This window comes from Tachysurus fulvidraco, chromosome 20, assembly GCF_022655615.1.
Source record: "Tachysurus fulvidraco isolate hzauxx_2018 chromosome 20, HZAU_PFXX_2.0, whole genome shotgun sequence".
Lineage (NCBI taxonomy): Eukaryota > Metazoa > Chordata > Actinopteri > Siluriformes > Bagridae > Tachysurus > Tachysurus fulvidraco.
The window spans coordinates 9670885-9687305 of record NC_062537.1 but is presented as its reverse complement, the minus strand read 5'-3'; the positions used below and the strand labels follow the sequence as shown (position 1 = coordinate 9687305).

Genomic DNA, 16421 nt, shown 5'->3' with positions numbered 1-16421 from the left:
CACACACACACACACACACACACACACACACACACACACACACACACACACACACACACACACACACCGAGAGGTCTATTAGCGGGTCACACTCCGAATATCATCACTCTATCGTCTAGGATTATCACCTCAGTACAATGCAGGCAGTCTTGGAGAAATTGCAGAGGGAATGAGGAATGCACATTCTGACAACCGAGCAACTATTCAACGAGTTGTTAAAAGAAATCCTTTAGACGATTTTTTAAAGGAGGACCTGGATTTACGCATGACGCATGGATGATTCGTGCAGTCTCACATCGGATGGCAAGAATTTCTTCATACAGCTTTCTTAAAAAACGCACCTTCATTTTGAATGGATTTGCCATTTTTAGAACTGTGCGATTGGCAAAAGACAGACTAAATGCTCCACAGGAGAAGTTCTGTCCACCATGGCCAGGTTTACCAAGTGGAACCGGAAAAGATGATACAGCAGAATGAATATACGGTATGAACTGTGGTCAATTCTCAATATGCATGTAGGCTTATTGTATTTTTTGATCGAGGCCTTATAGGCTCCAGGTGTAATATAAATAGCTTACGTGTCATTTCTCTGATCCATTCCTTTTGCAGAATTGCATTTAGGCTAGTCAGTGCGTAAATGCATGCAGTGTGCGGCTTGTTGTAAACAAGAGCATAATGGAGTTTGGGATATGTAAAGGCGCACTCTTTATTTGTTATGGTTAGTCTTTTTAAACTATTCTCTAATGACCCCGTTTGGTAACTTAAAATAATCTACAGTGCAGTGTTTAATTACTAAACAATAAAGGACAGTCGAACGGAACACACGTACTTTGGATGTGATGAGTCGCTGAAGAGGAGAAATCTGAGAAATCTGCACCTTTCACAGCTACTTGCGTGACTCAGCAGTAGCGCACGACGTAAACAGCGTTTCACCAGAGCGCAGCAGCCACACGTAAAAAGTTTGAGGTGGGCTTTTATTATGCGAAGCGGTGTTGCGACGTGTCAGAAATGAAGGAAAAGTCTAAGAATGCGGCGAAAACGAGACGAGAGAAAGAAAATGGAGAGTTTTACGAACTTGCCAAGCTCCTGCCTTTGCCCTCGGCCATCACCTCACAATTGGACAAGGCCTCCATCATCAGACTGACCTCCAGCTACCTGAAGATGAGGGCCGTGTTTCCCGACGGTAAGATTTACAGCAGACACACAGAGAAAGCGTTTTATCACTGAAGCGTGTTATAAGATTGTACACAACAGGTAGGAAATATTACTGCTGCAAATCCACATTAGTCACTTTTTATATAGACTTTTATTTTGAGACTTTATGGTTGAAGAACTTTTATTAATTTCATTTTTCATCTTTTTTTTATTCTGTTTAAACATACTGTTCCATTTAAGCCCCATTTCTGCATTAATTGGCCTTCATCCTTATATTTTTAAGAATCATATTCCTGTCTCTACATTTTAATGTCATATTATATTGACATTATAAACTATAGCGTCCTGATCCACACACACCATGGGACTGGAAATCTCGGCCTCTGTACAATCTTAGAACACTGGCTCAAGTTAGACCCCTTCTGTCTAAACACCTGCCTGTTTTACATTGATTAAAATGCAGAAACGTTTACAGAGTAAGTTTCCATTGGGATATGAACCTGGCTAAAGCCTGTTGTCTGATCATTCAGACGAGATCTGTCTATAATAAATATTTTAGAAAGCAAATTTCATTCATCTGAAGGAGAAAAATACAAAGATTGTTGTATTTTTTGTCATTTCTAATGAAGTGGCATTAAGGGTGCACATTAAATCCATGTGTAAGATTGGTCAGTTTTGTGTTTATTATTGACTTTATTATTAATGCATCAAAACATATTTAGGTTATATAAACTTTGGATGAATGAATGTGTTTAATTTCTGATGTTTTTTTTTCCTGTTAAAAATGGAACAAATTAACCCGAAAAGAAAACCTTAATAAATAAAGAAGAAAAAAAAATAATTACTTAATTAAATAAATAAATACATTGGCAAACTTAACAAACAAACGAGGTATAAAATCACCCAATTTGTTTAATAGAAGATGCAATGTTAAGAAGGCAAATTTTTAATTGAAAATGTAAAATAAACTCGAAAGCAAAGGTACAGTAAATATTTTGTAGAAATAGAATTATTCTGCAAATAATTCGTCTAAGATTTTATTTAAGTTAATTTTATTTATTTATTTATTTATTTTATTTTTACATTTGTAGGTTTTGCCGTGTGCTTAATGACAGCCTACATATATCTTACAGTTGTTTGAAACACTTTAGATGTTTATTCTTAAAAAAAAATCTGGGAAAACATTGCGTTAATTTGAGTCAGAAGCCCATCAGCCGTCGACATTTTCATTTAATTTCATTAAAATTCAAAGTTTTGAAACATTTATTCAATTATGGCAAGTTGTCCAGTTTCTCCTTTTAACACATAAATTGCTCAGCAATGTTAACGATTTGCCACAATCACAACGACAGTGTTAATTAAACCTCACATAATCAAACAATAGAATTTAATCCTGTAGTCAAATTAGTGGCTTTTTTACACTTGGCATTAATACAGTTTTTCCAAGAAAGCGGTCACATAAATAAGACCCGCTTAAAAAGGGCAAACATTGTCATGTTTATTAAAGTCGAACCAACAATATAAATGATATTATTACACATTATTTCTCTGTAAAGAATTTGTATTAGTTGTATTAACCTCAATGCAGATTTCTATAGTATTTCAGCATTGAGTACATTTTGGGGAATCCTCTTACGTGCCCCTTGCACTGATTTATTCATCTGTCAATAACTGAACATGTTGCATGAATTTTGTGCATTAAAATAAATGCATGTTCCATTTTAAATAGATTATATCTATATATCTATGCTTTGTGGAATTTAGATTTGATACTTTAAATAATCCCCAAATCGCGGAAAAACGCCCGATGTTTGGAATAAATGTTTACACGTATATATTTTACTTACAAAGATAGAAGTTGAATTCAGAGTAAAGCAACAACAGCGATAATAAAAAGGAGAATGATACAAGTGTCTGTGTGATGAATGAAAGGCAGTTTTATATGTAGAACCTACCACTGATATAACGTTTTGAAGTATTGTTTGTGCTGATTATCTGATTATATATGTGTACTTATTGTGTGTGTGTGTGTGTGTGTGTGTGTGTGTGTGTGTGTGTGTGTGTGTGTGTGTGTGTGTGTGTGTGTGTGTGTGTTTGTGTGTGTGTATAAGGTGTGGGGGATGCATGGGGCGAGGCGGCACGCTGCAGTCCGCTGGACTCTGTGGCCAAAGAGCTCGGAGCGCACCTGCTGCAGGTTAGCGCGCACACACACACACACACACACACACACACACACACACACACACACACACACACACACACACACACACACACACACACACACACACACACACACAGACACTTTTCCCCCACTGATCCTCTCCTCTTCAGACTCACCTCTCAACACACACACATCGAGCGGGTCACACTCCCGCATGTGAATGATTATTATTATTATTATTATTATTATTATTATTATTATTATTATTATTATTATTATTGTTGTTGTTGTTATTATTATTACTATTATTAGTGTTGTTGTTTGTTTATTATTGTTGGTTTAAATTTTCTATATTTATCTATAATGTTTGTAATATTGTATTTATGCTACTTCACCAGGTAGCCAACCGTAGTGTCGTATTTTTTTTTTTTAATTTTCCAATAAAGTGAGTCGATAGAGTCAAAATCTATAGCCATAAAACAAACTATAACGAAAAACAATTTGTAAGTCTTAATACTTTAACAATTTAAATGAAACACCACTTCTGAAACATATAAATGTTATATGTTTATAAATATATGTTCTGAAACATATAAATGTTTCAGAAGTGTCATTTCTATATTATACTGTTTCCATTCAGATAACTGAGATGTGATGCTATTATGAATGAACATAGTTGATTTTGACTTTTGACTCTTGATTGTATTTTTTTTAGACTCTGGATGGCTTTGTGTTTGTTGTCGCCTCTGACGGTAAAATCATGTATATCTCTGAGACGGCCTCAGTTCACCTCGGCTTATCACAGGTGAGTCCGTGTTTACCCCGTGTGTTAAGTCTATTAAAATAAACTTCATAACTTAACTGAGATCACGTTCACAACTGGGTCATGCTGATATGCTTTTTAAAACCTTTTTATTTGTCACTCTGTGGTGATAAATGAAACAATGGTATGTAAATATACAACCTGGAGAATTTTATCTGATGGTGTGTGGTGAGCTGTGTGTCCTGGTGGGATTCTTTAAGCTTGGTTTTGTTCAATACCAGGTTGCGGGATGTGAAAGCATAGCATGTGTTTACTCAGCACACTGAAAACACTGAGGTTTGGGTCATGCAAATATCACTATTCTCAGCTGTTGCATATCTGGTTGAGTAATCTTTAGTCTGCTAACCGATAAAAAGGAAACACAGATGCAGCAAATGTGGACACCTTAACGCTTTGAGCTTTAAGTTGTAAGATGTGCTATTTGAAGAGACCATTAATCCATTGAGTTAATTGTGTGATGGTCTGTTTGGCTGTGAAGTTTTTTGTTGTTTGAACAGATGAAGCGGGAGGTGGAGAGATATGCTGAGAGAGATACAGGAGCTTGTATTACTGAAAGCAGTGATACTCATTGTGTTTGTGCTGAAGCATGCACAGAGAAGCATGCACACAATAACAAGGCTTTTCTCCAATTTGGTGTCATATCATCAAAGTAAAAATGACAATACGAGACATTAAAAGTTGTTGTTTGCATGCATTTCACAATAAATTGTAAACGCTTGAAATAATTAAACAAATACTCAGTATGTTTTAAACAGGAATTTCCATTTCTGTGTTCACACTGTAAACTAAAACTAATTCATAAAACAATGCACCAATTTAAAGAAATGTAGGCAAAGCATTTTAACTGAAGGTCATTTCTTTAAGAAATAAGACTCGCCCTCTTTCCTTCCACCAAAATAAAAAAGGAGTCTTTTTACCAACGTAGAATATTCTGCATGTATAGCTCATCTAAATGGCAAAAGACTTTTCACTCAATGATACAATGAACTTTGCATAGCCATTTTGATTTGCTTACACATGTAATACTGTCCACTTTGCCGTGAGCATCTTCCATTTAATGAATAGGGTTTCAATTAAAAAAGCAATAGATTGATCAGCTAACTAATGATTGTTTCCTGAAGAGAATTAAGAAGAGTGAAAAGTTCTTGCTTTCATTCTCCAAAAACTGTAATTTATTTTTAGGGAATTATCTATAAGGACTTGAGATGGACTGCATAAAAACGAGTTGAACCGTGAACAATGAATTTCTATTTCAGTAGTACACAAAGCAATTAGATATGACAAAGTGTGTTTTTAATTGTTTCTACCCCTGAGAAATACCTGAAGTGTCAGAATATCATTCACCTTTTTTTTTTTAAATCAAACCCTTTATGGCCGGTAACTGCTCCATTCCTTTAAGAGTCAGCAAAATCCTATATTTATGTATTTATTTGTTTATTCAGCAATGCTATGCAGATGTGTGTGTATGTGTGTGTGTGAGAGAGAGAGAGAGAGAGAGAGAGAGAGAGAGAGAGAGAGAGAGATACTTTGTACTATGTGTTATATTGAGCTTTAGAACTAAAACATTATTTTGAATGCATTTATATTCTTTCAAGTACATGCAAAAGTAGCTCATAATGCTGAGGCTTTGCTTCTTAAAACAACTTTCATGTGTTTTTAATTTGATAAAAAAACATTTTTAAATCAACACTGAAAGTAAGTTTTGATCTGTGGATATTTAGGAAAAATTAAGTACAATAATGAGAAATTAAAGCTGCAGTATGAAGAACATGTGTTGTTTGTGTTTGACATACTGTATTAGAGTGGGTTGGTAACACATCTACACACTTTGCTTGAGTCTTTGTAGGTATTTTAAAATACAAGGCAGTTTTTACTTTACTCAAATGAGCCTATGGATATAGACTGCTCACACACACACACACACACACACACACACACACACACACACACACACACACACACACACACACACACACACACACACACACACACACACAAATATGCAAAACACCAAGCTGCTGTTTATGTAGAAACACCTGCTTATACCAGGTACATACAAATACAAACACAAATATTTTGTGAATATTCATGCTCATGTGTGTACACTACCAGTCAAAAGCTTGGAAACATTTAATTCAATAAATATTGTTGCAAATTTCCCCACTGTGGGATGAATAAGGGATTATCTTCATTTTGATGAAAGCACAATGTAGATATTTGTACCTTTGCACTTTTCAAATGTAAACCTTGTCATTATTGTCAGTGTACACATTTAGTCCTCAATTCAAATGTATATCTTAATAAGGATTTTGTTTTTTTACTTAAAATTCAATACTTTCCTTAAAAGAAGTAATTAAGGAGCAGTGAGTAAAGTATAATGCAAAAAGTAATCTTGGTTAGTATTTAAAATATAATAGAATTTAGATTTATTTCACTTCTAGTTGCCCATATGTGGTATGCTGGAGTGTCATTATTATTTAAAAGAAAATATTATATAGTATAAGAAAAAGTAAAATAGCTTGAAGAAAAAAGTAAAAATAAAAAAAAATAAAAAAAAATAATAATATAAATTAATAAAACCTTATGGGAAGTTCTAGGAGATGTTTTTGACAGATATGAAGAAATGTCAGGAATCGTATCGTAGTAGTATGCGAGACTCTAAGCTGCAAAACCACACCTCAATCAATCAGTGCTGTCTTAATCTTACAAAGTTTGCGTGTTTAGACCAGCGTACTTTGCGTGCTTTCGCATCTGTGCTGTGTATGTGGACGTATCACTAAGCTGCAGCTCCCACAAAGCTCAGCTTAGATCCTGAGCCACAGCTGCTTAGAAAGCAATTTGTAGCTGAAGTGGCGAGCGGTGGCCCTCGCCGTCTCCGGCCTGCCCTGCTAATTTGCGCAGCAAAATAGATCAAAGTCCAGCCTGCACTCGGCTTTTGTTTTCACATGCAAATCACCTCCTTTTTTTTACGCAGACGTTAACCCTTTGCTTTGGCTGGTGTCAGTGTTCTTTTAGAGAGCAACTGAATCAGCCTGAATCTCTTTGAATGAGATGTAGATCAATTTCAGGGGACTGGGAGCTTAGCTTTAGCCCCACCACCACTGCCAGCACCACACCACACCATACACACACACACACACACACACACACGCTAAACAGACATTTCCATGAGCTGAGGTAATCTTCTTAAGCATCAGAGATTACAACTAATCCTCATCTGTAAAATGGTTACATTTGTATAAAAGGTTCTACCTCTTTTTTTTTTTAAATTGTAATAATCTGATTAATAAATGTGTAATTATCTGAAACACATCCAACACAACAATACTGCCAAGTGAAAGCTGTATTCTCTGCATTCTTTAGCTCGTCTCGGGTTCTTTTCTCACAGGTTGAGTTGACAGGTAACAGCATATTCGAATACATCCACCCTTCTGACCACGATGAGATGACTGCAGTGCTGAGCGCTCACCAGCCAATTCACCCGCACTTTCTACCAGGTTGGTAGGCCTAGTGACACAGACACACACACACACACACACACACACACACACACACACACACACACACACACACACACACACACACACACACAAATCTCTCCATGCAAGTCAGACACCTAACACTCTGAATATGAACACACACAATGCTGATCTGTCATATTTGCGTGTGTCACAGAGTACGAGATGGAGCGATCGTTCTTCCTCAGGATGAAGTGTGTATTAGCTAAGCGGAACGCAGGGCTGACTTGCGGTGGTTACAAGGTAATCTCTCACTCACTCTGAACATCTTGGCGAGAAACATACCTCTCAGCACAGCAGCTTGTGTACACTGAAATGATTTCAGAGCTTTCTTTGCTGAATGAAGAGGTTATAGGCCTGAGAATATATATAAGCAACACGATTAACTTTGTTGAAAGACTAAAAGATTTCTCGAGCATATTTTCAGTTGACAACGTGATTAATACCAATGTGTATGTAAACACAGAGACTAGGGACTATCTCTTAAACATACTCTGTTAGCCTTTTGTTCTGTTGTTTTTCTTGAAAAATTGCCCTACATCTGTCTACAGTTGCTATAGCTCTATTTTTAAATTCCCTCCTCAATTCACTCCAGTCTAAGAAGACTCATAAAAAGCTCTTCATTCATTTTTCACTCTTTCTACAATGTATGAAGCTACATGCTTTGTGTGATATAAGGGCAGATTACTAGTGGTCCTGTCCTGAAGTATGATAGTAAAGAAGACACTGAAAATCACTGCATTAATTAAAAGCAGTGACAATTAACTGATTATCAAAAAAATCTGAGAAAAGAAAAGATCATGTATCTCTTATGGCACAAATAGCTCTCTCCTCAGCTGGTTTCTGTTCTCTCGGTCCCCAGCAGTGCTGGGGAAATCCTCCCGGCCCCCAGTCCTTTACACTCATAAATCATCCCACCGTTTGCTTTTGGAGATTTGTTTGAAATTTACATTGGCAGTAAACAAGCTTGGCATGTTAAAGAGAGAATGAAACATGTGCTGGATTCAGAGGCAGAGCTGCAGATCCAGATAAATGAGGCTAACAGGTCTTTGTTGGCGAGAGAATGTGTGTGTCCTGTGAAAGAGCGCCGAGACCCTCGGCAAGGCTCATCTGACCAAAATAAGCACAGACAGAACATGATCACATAACACACAAACCACACACACGCACACATCTTCCCTCATCCATCAGCACATCCTGAACTGGAAGATCTGCTCTCCAGACCAGGAGAGGTGATCCTGAAGAGGAGAGGATCTGTGTGTGTGTGTGTGTGTGTGTGTGTGAGAGAGAGTGTGTGTCTGTGTGTGTGTGTGAGAGAGTGTGTGGGCGTACATGAGATGTAAAACCATGCAGCAGCACACACATTCTTCTACTTAAAATAAATATCGAGAATACATTGCATGCATTATATTTCGTCTGGATAATGATGGATTATTCTACAAGACTTTGTTCGTTCAGTTTCTAAACAGTTTGACCGACGTGCACAGTAACATCTGTGAAGAAAAAACCCAACAAAACAATTTACTCTTTACAGAATAAATTTGACTTCATTTGAATGAAGAATCTGAGCGTTAAATCAACTGTGATGATTCATATTAAGTGTCATGGACACAAACAGAATTTGATCGCATTTCTTTTTTTCCCCTTAATTAATACATGCAACAAAACATGTGGTTAACAATTAATATATCTACCAAGATATAAAATCTTATATTTAATTTATATCTACTTCTTTTTCCTTTTCTGCAATTATTAGAATACAATTAGCTGCAATAATTATGCAATTCTGAAGAAAAAAACCCCAAAACAAATATAAATTATGGAATATTTAAGGAGGTGAAAGTTCACTGCAAATATATCTTAGTAAATGTAGAACCGGATTGAATAAAGGAAATGTTAGCTAATATTACTTATTATGAGCTTATTATATTACAAAGATTTACAAACATCGAACATTAAATGGTCTCATTAGGTTGCCAGATAATTTAGCTTCTTTCTGGAAATAAAACATTTAAATAAGCAAAGTTATGTAAAGAAGAATGTAATACAATATTTTTTAGCAGTCGGTGGTATGCAGTATAAAGCCTGGGCTGTTTCTGCAATTGTGTGCAGGTGATTCACTGCAGCGGTTATCTAAAGATCCGCCAGTACGTGATGGAGGTGTGTCTCTACGATTCCTGCTATCAGATCGTGGGTCTGGTGGCTGTGGGTCACTCTCTGCCTCCCAGTGGCATCACCGAGATCAAACTCCATAGCAACATGTTCATGTTCCGTGCCAGTCTAGACCTCAAGCTCATCTTCCTCGACAGCAGGTGAGGTCTATGACACTCTTCTTCTTCTTCATCATCAGCATCATCATCTTCTTCACATGTAGAGTCTGATCAAATCCTGACCCCTCCCTTGACATCGTTCAATCAATGTAGCAAAGCCCCCTGAAAAGTTCACGGCTCTCAAGGTGTTGCTGAACGCGAAGGCAGGTTTGCATATTCAAACAACGGCTACATTTACCCAGCAAATTGTACTGCCCAAATCAGATGTTTTTCATATTCGTTTCTGGAGCTGATTTTTTTGAACCGAATGGTCTGTGATTGCAAACATTTTCCAAATCAGAAGCGTCATACATTTCCCTGGTGAGTTTATTTTCACTTCCAAATCTGGAGTGAAAAAAATGCAAATGCTGTAAGGAAAAGTCAAAATTCTTTTGACAAGTTTATGATTAAATGCAACCCAATTCCAAAATGTACACAATTCACTTTATTACTTTAACTTGACATTATTGCTCACTGTCTCTGCACCAGAGTGGCTGAGTTGACCGGTTATGAGCCACAGGACCTGATAGAGAAAACCCTGTATCAACATGTCCACGGCTGTGACGTGTTCCACCTGAGATACGCACACCACTTACGTGAGTCCCTGTACGACGAGATCAAATAAACCACGCTACTCTAAACACACTGAATACAATAGAGTTGACTCGACTGATGTGTAAAGAAAAAAAACGATGTTTGCTTATAATATGATTCTCAACATTTGATGCAGTTTTATGCATATATTCATAAACCCTAAAGCATTAAACACTTAACGGGATTGAAATTAACCATAGAACACTTTAAATGACCGGCATCAACACGGGCTCTGACGTTCTGGGAAGCATGGGTATGAATGTATGTATTCAATTAGACATATGCATTTCTCCATGTATTCATGCCGTCACCTTGGAGACAAGGATATTAAGTAAACAGGGCCATGAGAACGCCGGGGTTGGAGAAACCGGAGTAGCAGAGGTTGTGCTCAGGAAGAGGACAGCAGTATATCGTGAACTCTCTCCTTCCTCTTTGCAGTACTGGTGAAAGGGCAGGTCACCACAAAGTATTACCGCATGTTGTCCAAGCACGGTGGCTGGGTCTGGGTCCAAAGCTACGCCACCATCGTGCACAACAGCCGATCTTCTCGGCCGCACTGCATCGTTAGTGTCAACTACGTTCTCACGTGAGTCCCTCATGTCACCCTTAAGATCTTGTATATTTCTGTATATCCATTGCCATGCTGCATTGAAAAGACATTGTGTGTGTGAAGAGGAGTAGGAGATGTGAGATTTATTTATTTTTATGACATTTTATGTCGATCACTAATAATATCCTCATTGTTAAAATGGCTTTTGTTATTATTTGACTGGTCACTTGAAATAAACTAGTTTTGAAATATGGCAGTGACACAGACAGCTTTTCTCTCATTTCCTATCTAATATGCTTAATATTTGTATTGGTTATTTATAGTCATAAAATTATAGGCTACAATAGGCTAGCTGTAATATGTTTCAGATTGCATACTTTATAGTATGTGGCATCATAGCCATGTAATGCATTCCACTTGTTGCCATGCTGGAATTTATTCCTTTACTAACCCCTTTGTGTGTGTGTGTGTGTGTGTGTGTGTGTGTTTATTCTGCAGAGATATTGAGTATAAGGACTTGCAGTTGTCTCAGGAGCAGCTCAGGGCCAGACCAACCTTGTCCTATAAAAGCTCCCACTCTCCCCCACAGGACTTGCGCAAACAGTTCAAAGCCAAAACAGCCAGAGTCAAAACCAAACCCAAAACGTCCCCATACCCTCAGGTACAAAACAAATACACAAATACCAATTCAAATATGTATGCAAAGACAGTGCCTTCCAGAATTAGATGCCCAAATGTACACATGACTGAATAAAATTATATATATATATATATATATATATATATATATATATATATATATATATATATATATACGTGTATATATATATATATATATATATATATATATATATATATATATACGTGTATATATATATATATATATATATATATATATATACGTATATATATATATATATATATATATATATATATACGTATATATATATATAATATAAAATAAATAATGCTATTTTGAACTCAAAAGCATATGTAACAAAATCCTGTCATTCACAATATATGAATATTGATATATTTATTCCATAATTTATATATTTATATTATTTATATGATCCATTTTACTGGGGGATAAAAAAAAAGACTGCACACATAAAAAAAACTCCCTTTGGAATCCATTACCATTGAAAAAGCGTAAATGCGTAGATCAAAAATAAAAATTAAGCCCCATTAGGGTCATAAGAAGGTATTACAAGTTGGATATATGCCAACGCTCTGATCTTATGGGGCAAGCAATCAAAAAAAGCTCTCATAGCTGTTTTTTTATTAAGGAAGTTTTTCCTGAGCACATCTGAAGTCACAGAGAGAGTATTAAATGTAAAGGGTTTAAAAAGTTATTTTGTAAACCGGGTTTGGCCCATATTATAGAATGTCCTTTTGATCAAAATATAACTTTCAATAATTCTAGAGATACTGTGTAAACTTAAAACACTCTACTAGCATGAGACCTGTTTAAAAATGTATATGTTTGACTGCAGTTTGTGCATTTCTCTGCTCCAGTTCTCCATGTCCTCTGATAAGTTGGAATCTCCTCCAGGAGGTAGCTGGAAGTCGAGTCCTCCGTGTAGCCTCTCGGCCAGCCAGGAAAAGAGTCCGGTCTCACTGTCCAACCCGGAACAGGGTGAGATGCTGCCCTATAGTGTGCCGCTGACGTACTCGTGCGCACAAGCTCACACACGCCTCCGTGAGGACTGCAGTAAGCTGCAGCCAGTGACGGGTTCCCCCGAGCAGGTTGAGTGTCGGCTCCTCTCAGTGGCGGCAGTCCACAGAGACGGACACTGGGGCAACACAGGCTCCCCCAAACCCGCTTTAAATCCACACACACTCAAACCTTCTTTACACAACGGCAGCCCCAATACCTCATCGTATGGAAACAGTTATGCAGGTAAGAACCAGGGAAGGACAATGTTCAACTAAGTAAAGTTGATGTAAAGTATTCAACCATTTTTGTAAAGGTACAAACACCAATACTATTGGCATCATTGTAAAATCTTACCATTGGGCCAGTTTGATGCATCAAACCTGCACCATATTCACCAAACAGGCCATGTGGTATCAGCCTCTATTAGTCCTTTCAACAAGTAAAAGAGATCACCACAGGACCACAGCTGATTTTTATTTAGAAGCAACAGTTAGACTGAAATGGTAGTCATGTCAGTGTTGGTAGAACTACAGTGTATTGTATAGTTTGTGGATTTGTACTTGTGCCTCACTAACTCGCCTCGGGTCCTTTTACCTTGCAGATTGTGGCAGGAGGTTTTGCAATGATTCCCTCCATGAAAACTTTAGCAGCTGCTCGTCTTCCTCCAGACTTAGCAGCCGCTTCAAAGAGGAGCCATATGAACATCTCTCCATCAGCCATAGCAGGCCACAGAACCATCTTCACAATCCTACACAAGGAAGTGCTGAGTACAGGAAACTCAGTAAAGACCCGGCAGAGAGGGCGGAGATGGCACTGCCATGCCGGCTGTTGAGTAAGAGCACCTATGATCAGCCACGTGTCTGCCATGGACTCCAGAACCTTAGCCAGAACATTCCCATGCAGATGATGTTAGAACAGAAAAGGAGATTGCACATGACTGAGACACCGTACAACCCCCAGACGCAGCAGCATTCAGCTCGTGGGCACTGCGATGCCTCCAAGGCTGAGGAGAGGACAGTACTGAAGGGTCAATCTCCATATGTCTCTTTGAACCTTCACCACGTTCTGGCTAAGCACAGCTCCTTCCCAGCTGTGCCATATTCACTCGGACACCTGGCGGACAGCTACAGCTACCGTACGGAGGAACTCAATCCCTATTTGTACAGGGCCCAGAGCCCTGCTTCCCGCTCTTCCCCCGAAAACCATGGCCAAATTCAGCACTACATCGGCACCTCTGTCATCATCAGCAACGAGAGGTGACATGCTCAGGGTCAAATGTCAGGGGACAAGTACCAAGGACACTAAGAATCTTGTGCCAGCAGGTTACAAGTGACCACAGATTTGGACACATACTGCTCTCATACAAGCCAATGCGAAACTTTGCATGGAGCAACACCTTATATCAGGTAATAAATATATTCTATTTTTGCAAACCGCATAGGCACTAGAGAGTGTGAGGGTGAGACAACAGAGCTGGGGATAAATGAGAAAATGGAAAAAAAAAAAATGCTTAGAACCGGTATGTTATCTGGGATGTTTATTTGAACGTGGTCCTAGTTGCTGAACAAACATATAACTAAATATGCAAGAGCAAATTCGCTCAGTGTGAACTGAAAACTAATCTAACAGTAGGTTTGATTCGAATGAAATATGATCCAAATCCTGATGCACAGACTGTTAACACCCACCAACAACCTTTAAGAATAGTGAATTTTAAAGTTTACACAGCATGATGGGTATGATACGTGAACAGTAACAACAAATGTACTGATTAAGAAATAAAATCAAGTTTTGTGTTGACTAAAAACCAATAAGCCACAACGTTAAGGTGAAATAGCTTTATGTTGTGGTTAACAGGGTGCAGAAAACGGATTCTGCTTGATCACAAAGAATTAACACTTTGTTCATTTCTGCCATTTCTTTGACTTATTCGTGACAAACATAAATGAAATATGAATTACATCCCAGATATGGAAATGATATGGAAAAGATACTTTGAATCTGAATAAAAATACAAAATGTGAAGGATGGTGTCTGTTCATTTTTGTCTGTTGTATCACTCCATCCAACTAGTTCCTTGTATTACACAGCTGTTCTCAGAGTGGGGGCCAGGAACCTCCTGGGGTCTGAGATTTTTTTTTTCTTCCCTCTTTGTTACCACAGCAGAACTTATCATCCATTCTAAAAATAAATTATAAATTATATATATATATATATATATATATATATATATATATATATATATATATATATATATATATATAAAATTTCAAATTTATATATATATATATATATATATATATATATATATATATATATATATACACATATACGTATATATATATATATACACACATACACACACACACACACACACATTATATATATATATATATATATATATATGTATACATATATATATATATATATATATATATATATATACGAACCCATTTATATATATATACACGATTGACACACGTATAAGGCACTGGAGCTGTGCAAGATCAGCAGCACCCACCACTGCTACCTGCACACGATCGGTTTGATCCTCTATTATTGAAGCACAGAGACCTATAAAATTAAAGCTCAGTCCATTTCCCGTTCACTTCTGCTTTTATGAAACCTCCATACACGTTATATAGCCAACGTGTGAGCACACAGGGTGCTATATATAGGAAGGCTGCTTTATTTGTTTATGGAAGTTTCTGCATTTTCCTGTAGAAAATATGTGTGTTTGAAGGTGAGCCAGAGGCCCTGGCAGCCGTCTCTGGGGGAATTAGATTGAGATGTGAAATCATGCAGCCAATATTAAAAAGGATAGATCCTGCTTGACCTGCAAGGACCTCCCCACTGAAATTGTTTAATAGGATATTGAGGAAGTGGCTTTTATGGATCTGAGTGGAGCTATTTGCTTAATGACCTTTCAAAAAACAGAAAGGATAAAACGGGGATTAGATGGGGTAATATGATATCTACCCTGTTTACGCTCAAAGATTTGCTTCTTTATTTTGCACACATGCACACACAAAAGCTCTCAGAGGATCACTGATAATTTACAACTGTTATACATTCTGTAAGGACAGCTTTTACCAACAGGCTTCTCTTTTGACTTACTGCACAGATTTATAAAATTCCATTTTTCTCTTGACGCTGAAGCACTTGAAGGAATACGGTGTGTTGTTACTAGAGCGCTCTCCCTGGACAGCGTGCCGTCTGTGTGTGCTTGTGAGTATTTGAGAATGTGGGAGTAATTGAATGGGCCTGTAATGAGGTGAAGGATCTCGGACAGTTTAGCAGGACTCGGGAACGTTTTCACCTCATCACAGTGAGGGAGGGTCCAGGCACAGGAGGTGTGAAAGACAGATGAGGTGATCTTTAACAGACCAGGATGAACCCAGTCGAGTGCAGGAAACCTAACCCCTCACGCGTACACAAAAACACACACACTCCGTCCACCTGCATGCCCACCAGCCTCTTAGCACACCTCATCACTTCTATACCGGCTGAAAGAAGAGCAGGAGGAGGAAGAGGGAGCAGTGGGACACAGTGGCCACACTGTAGCTGCTCACGAACACATGCTTCTAGGCTGAACACACACTTTTTTGGCTTGCTGGGCCAAGCCGAGTCCATCTGAGACGTAAAGAGTGA

General features: G+C 37.8%; 1 protein-coding gene across 3 annotated transcripts; it reads left to right on the top strand.

The window, feature by feature from the left end:
• Window positions 1–89: 89 nt before the first annotated feature.
• sim2 (SIM bHLH transcription factor 2) lies at window positions 90–14795 on the top strand. 3 transcript variants are annotated; one of them, XM_047804458.1, is made up of 12 exons: window positions 90–484; window positions 887–1183; window positions 3267–3349; window positions 4032–4121; window positions 7528–7636; window positions 7815–7900; window positions 9770–9969; window positions 10456–10562; window positions 10999–11146; window positions 11609–11771; window positions 12629–13013; window positions 13372–14795. In XM_047804458.1, exons 2-12 carry the CDS (start codon window positions 1009–1011, stop codon window positions 14028–14030), a joined length of 2205 nt encoding a protein of 734 aa, XP_047660414.1. In that variant the 5' UTR covers window positions 90–484; window positions 887–1008; the 3' UTR covers window positions 14031–14795. The 3 variants fall into 3 exon arrangements, with proteins under 3 accessions (XP_047660414.1, XP_047660413.1, XP_027007229.2); XM_047804457.1 differs by having other exon boundaries at window positions 610–1183; XM_027151428.2 differs by having other exon boundaries at window positions 90–1183.
• The last annotated feature ends 1626 nt before the right edge of the window (window positions 14796–16421 follow it).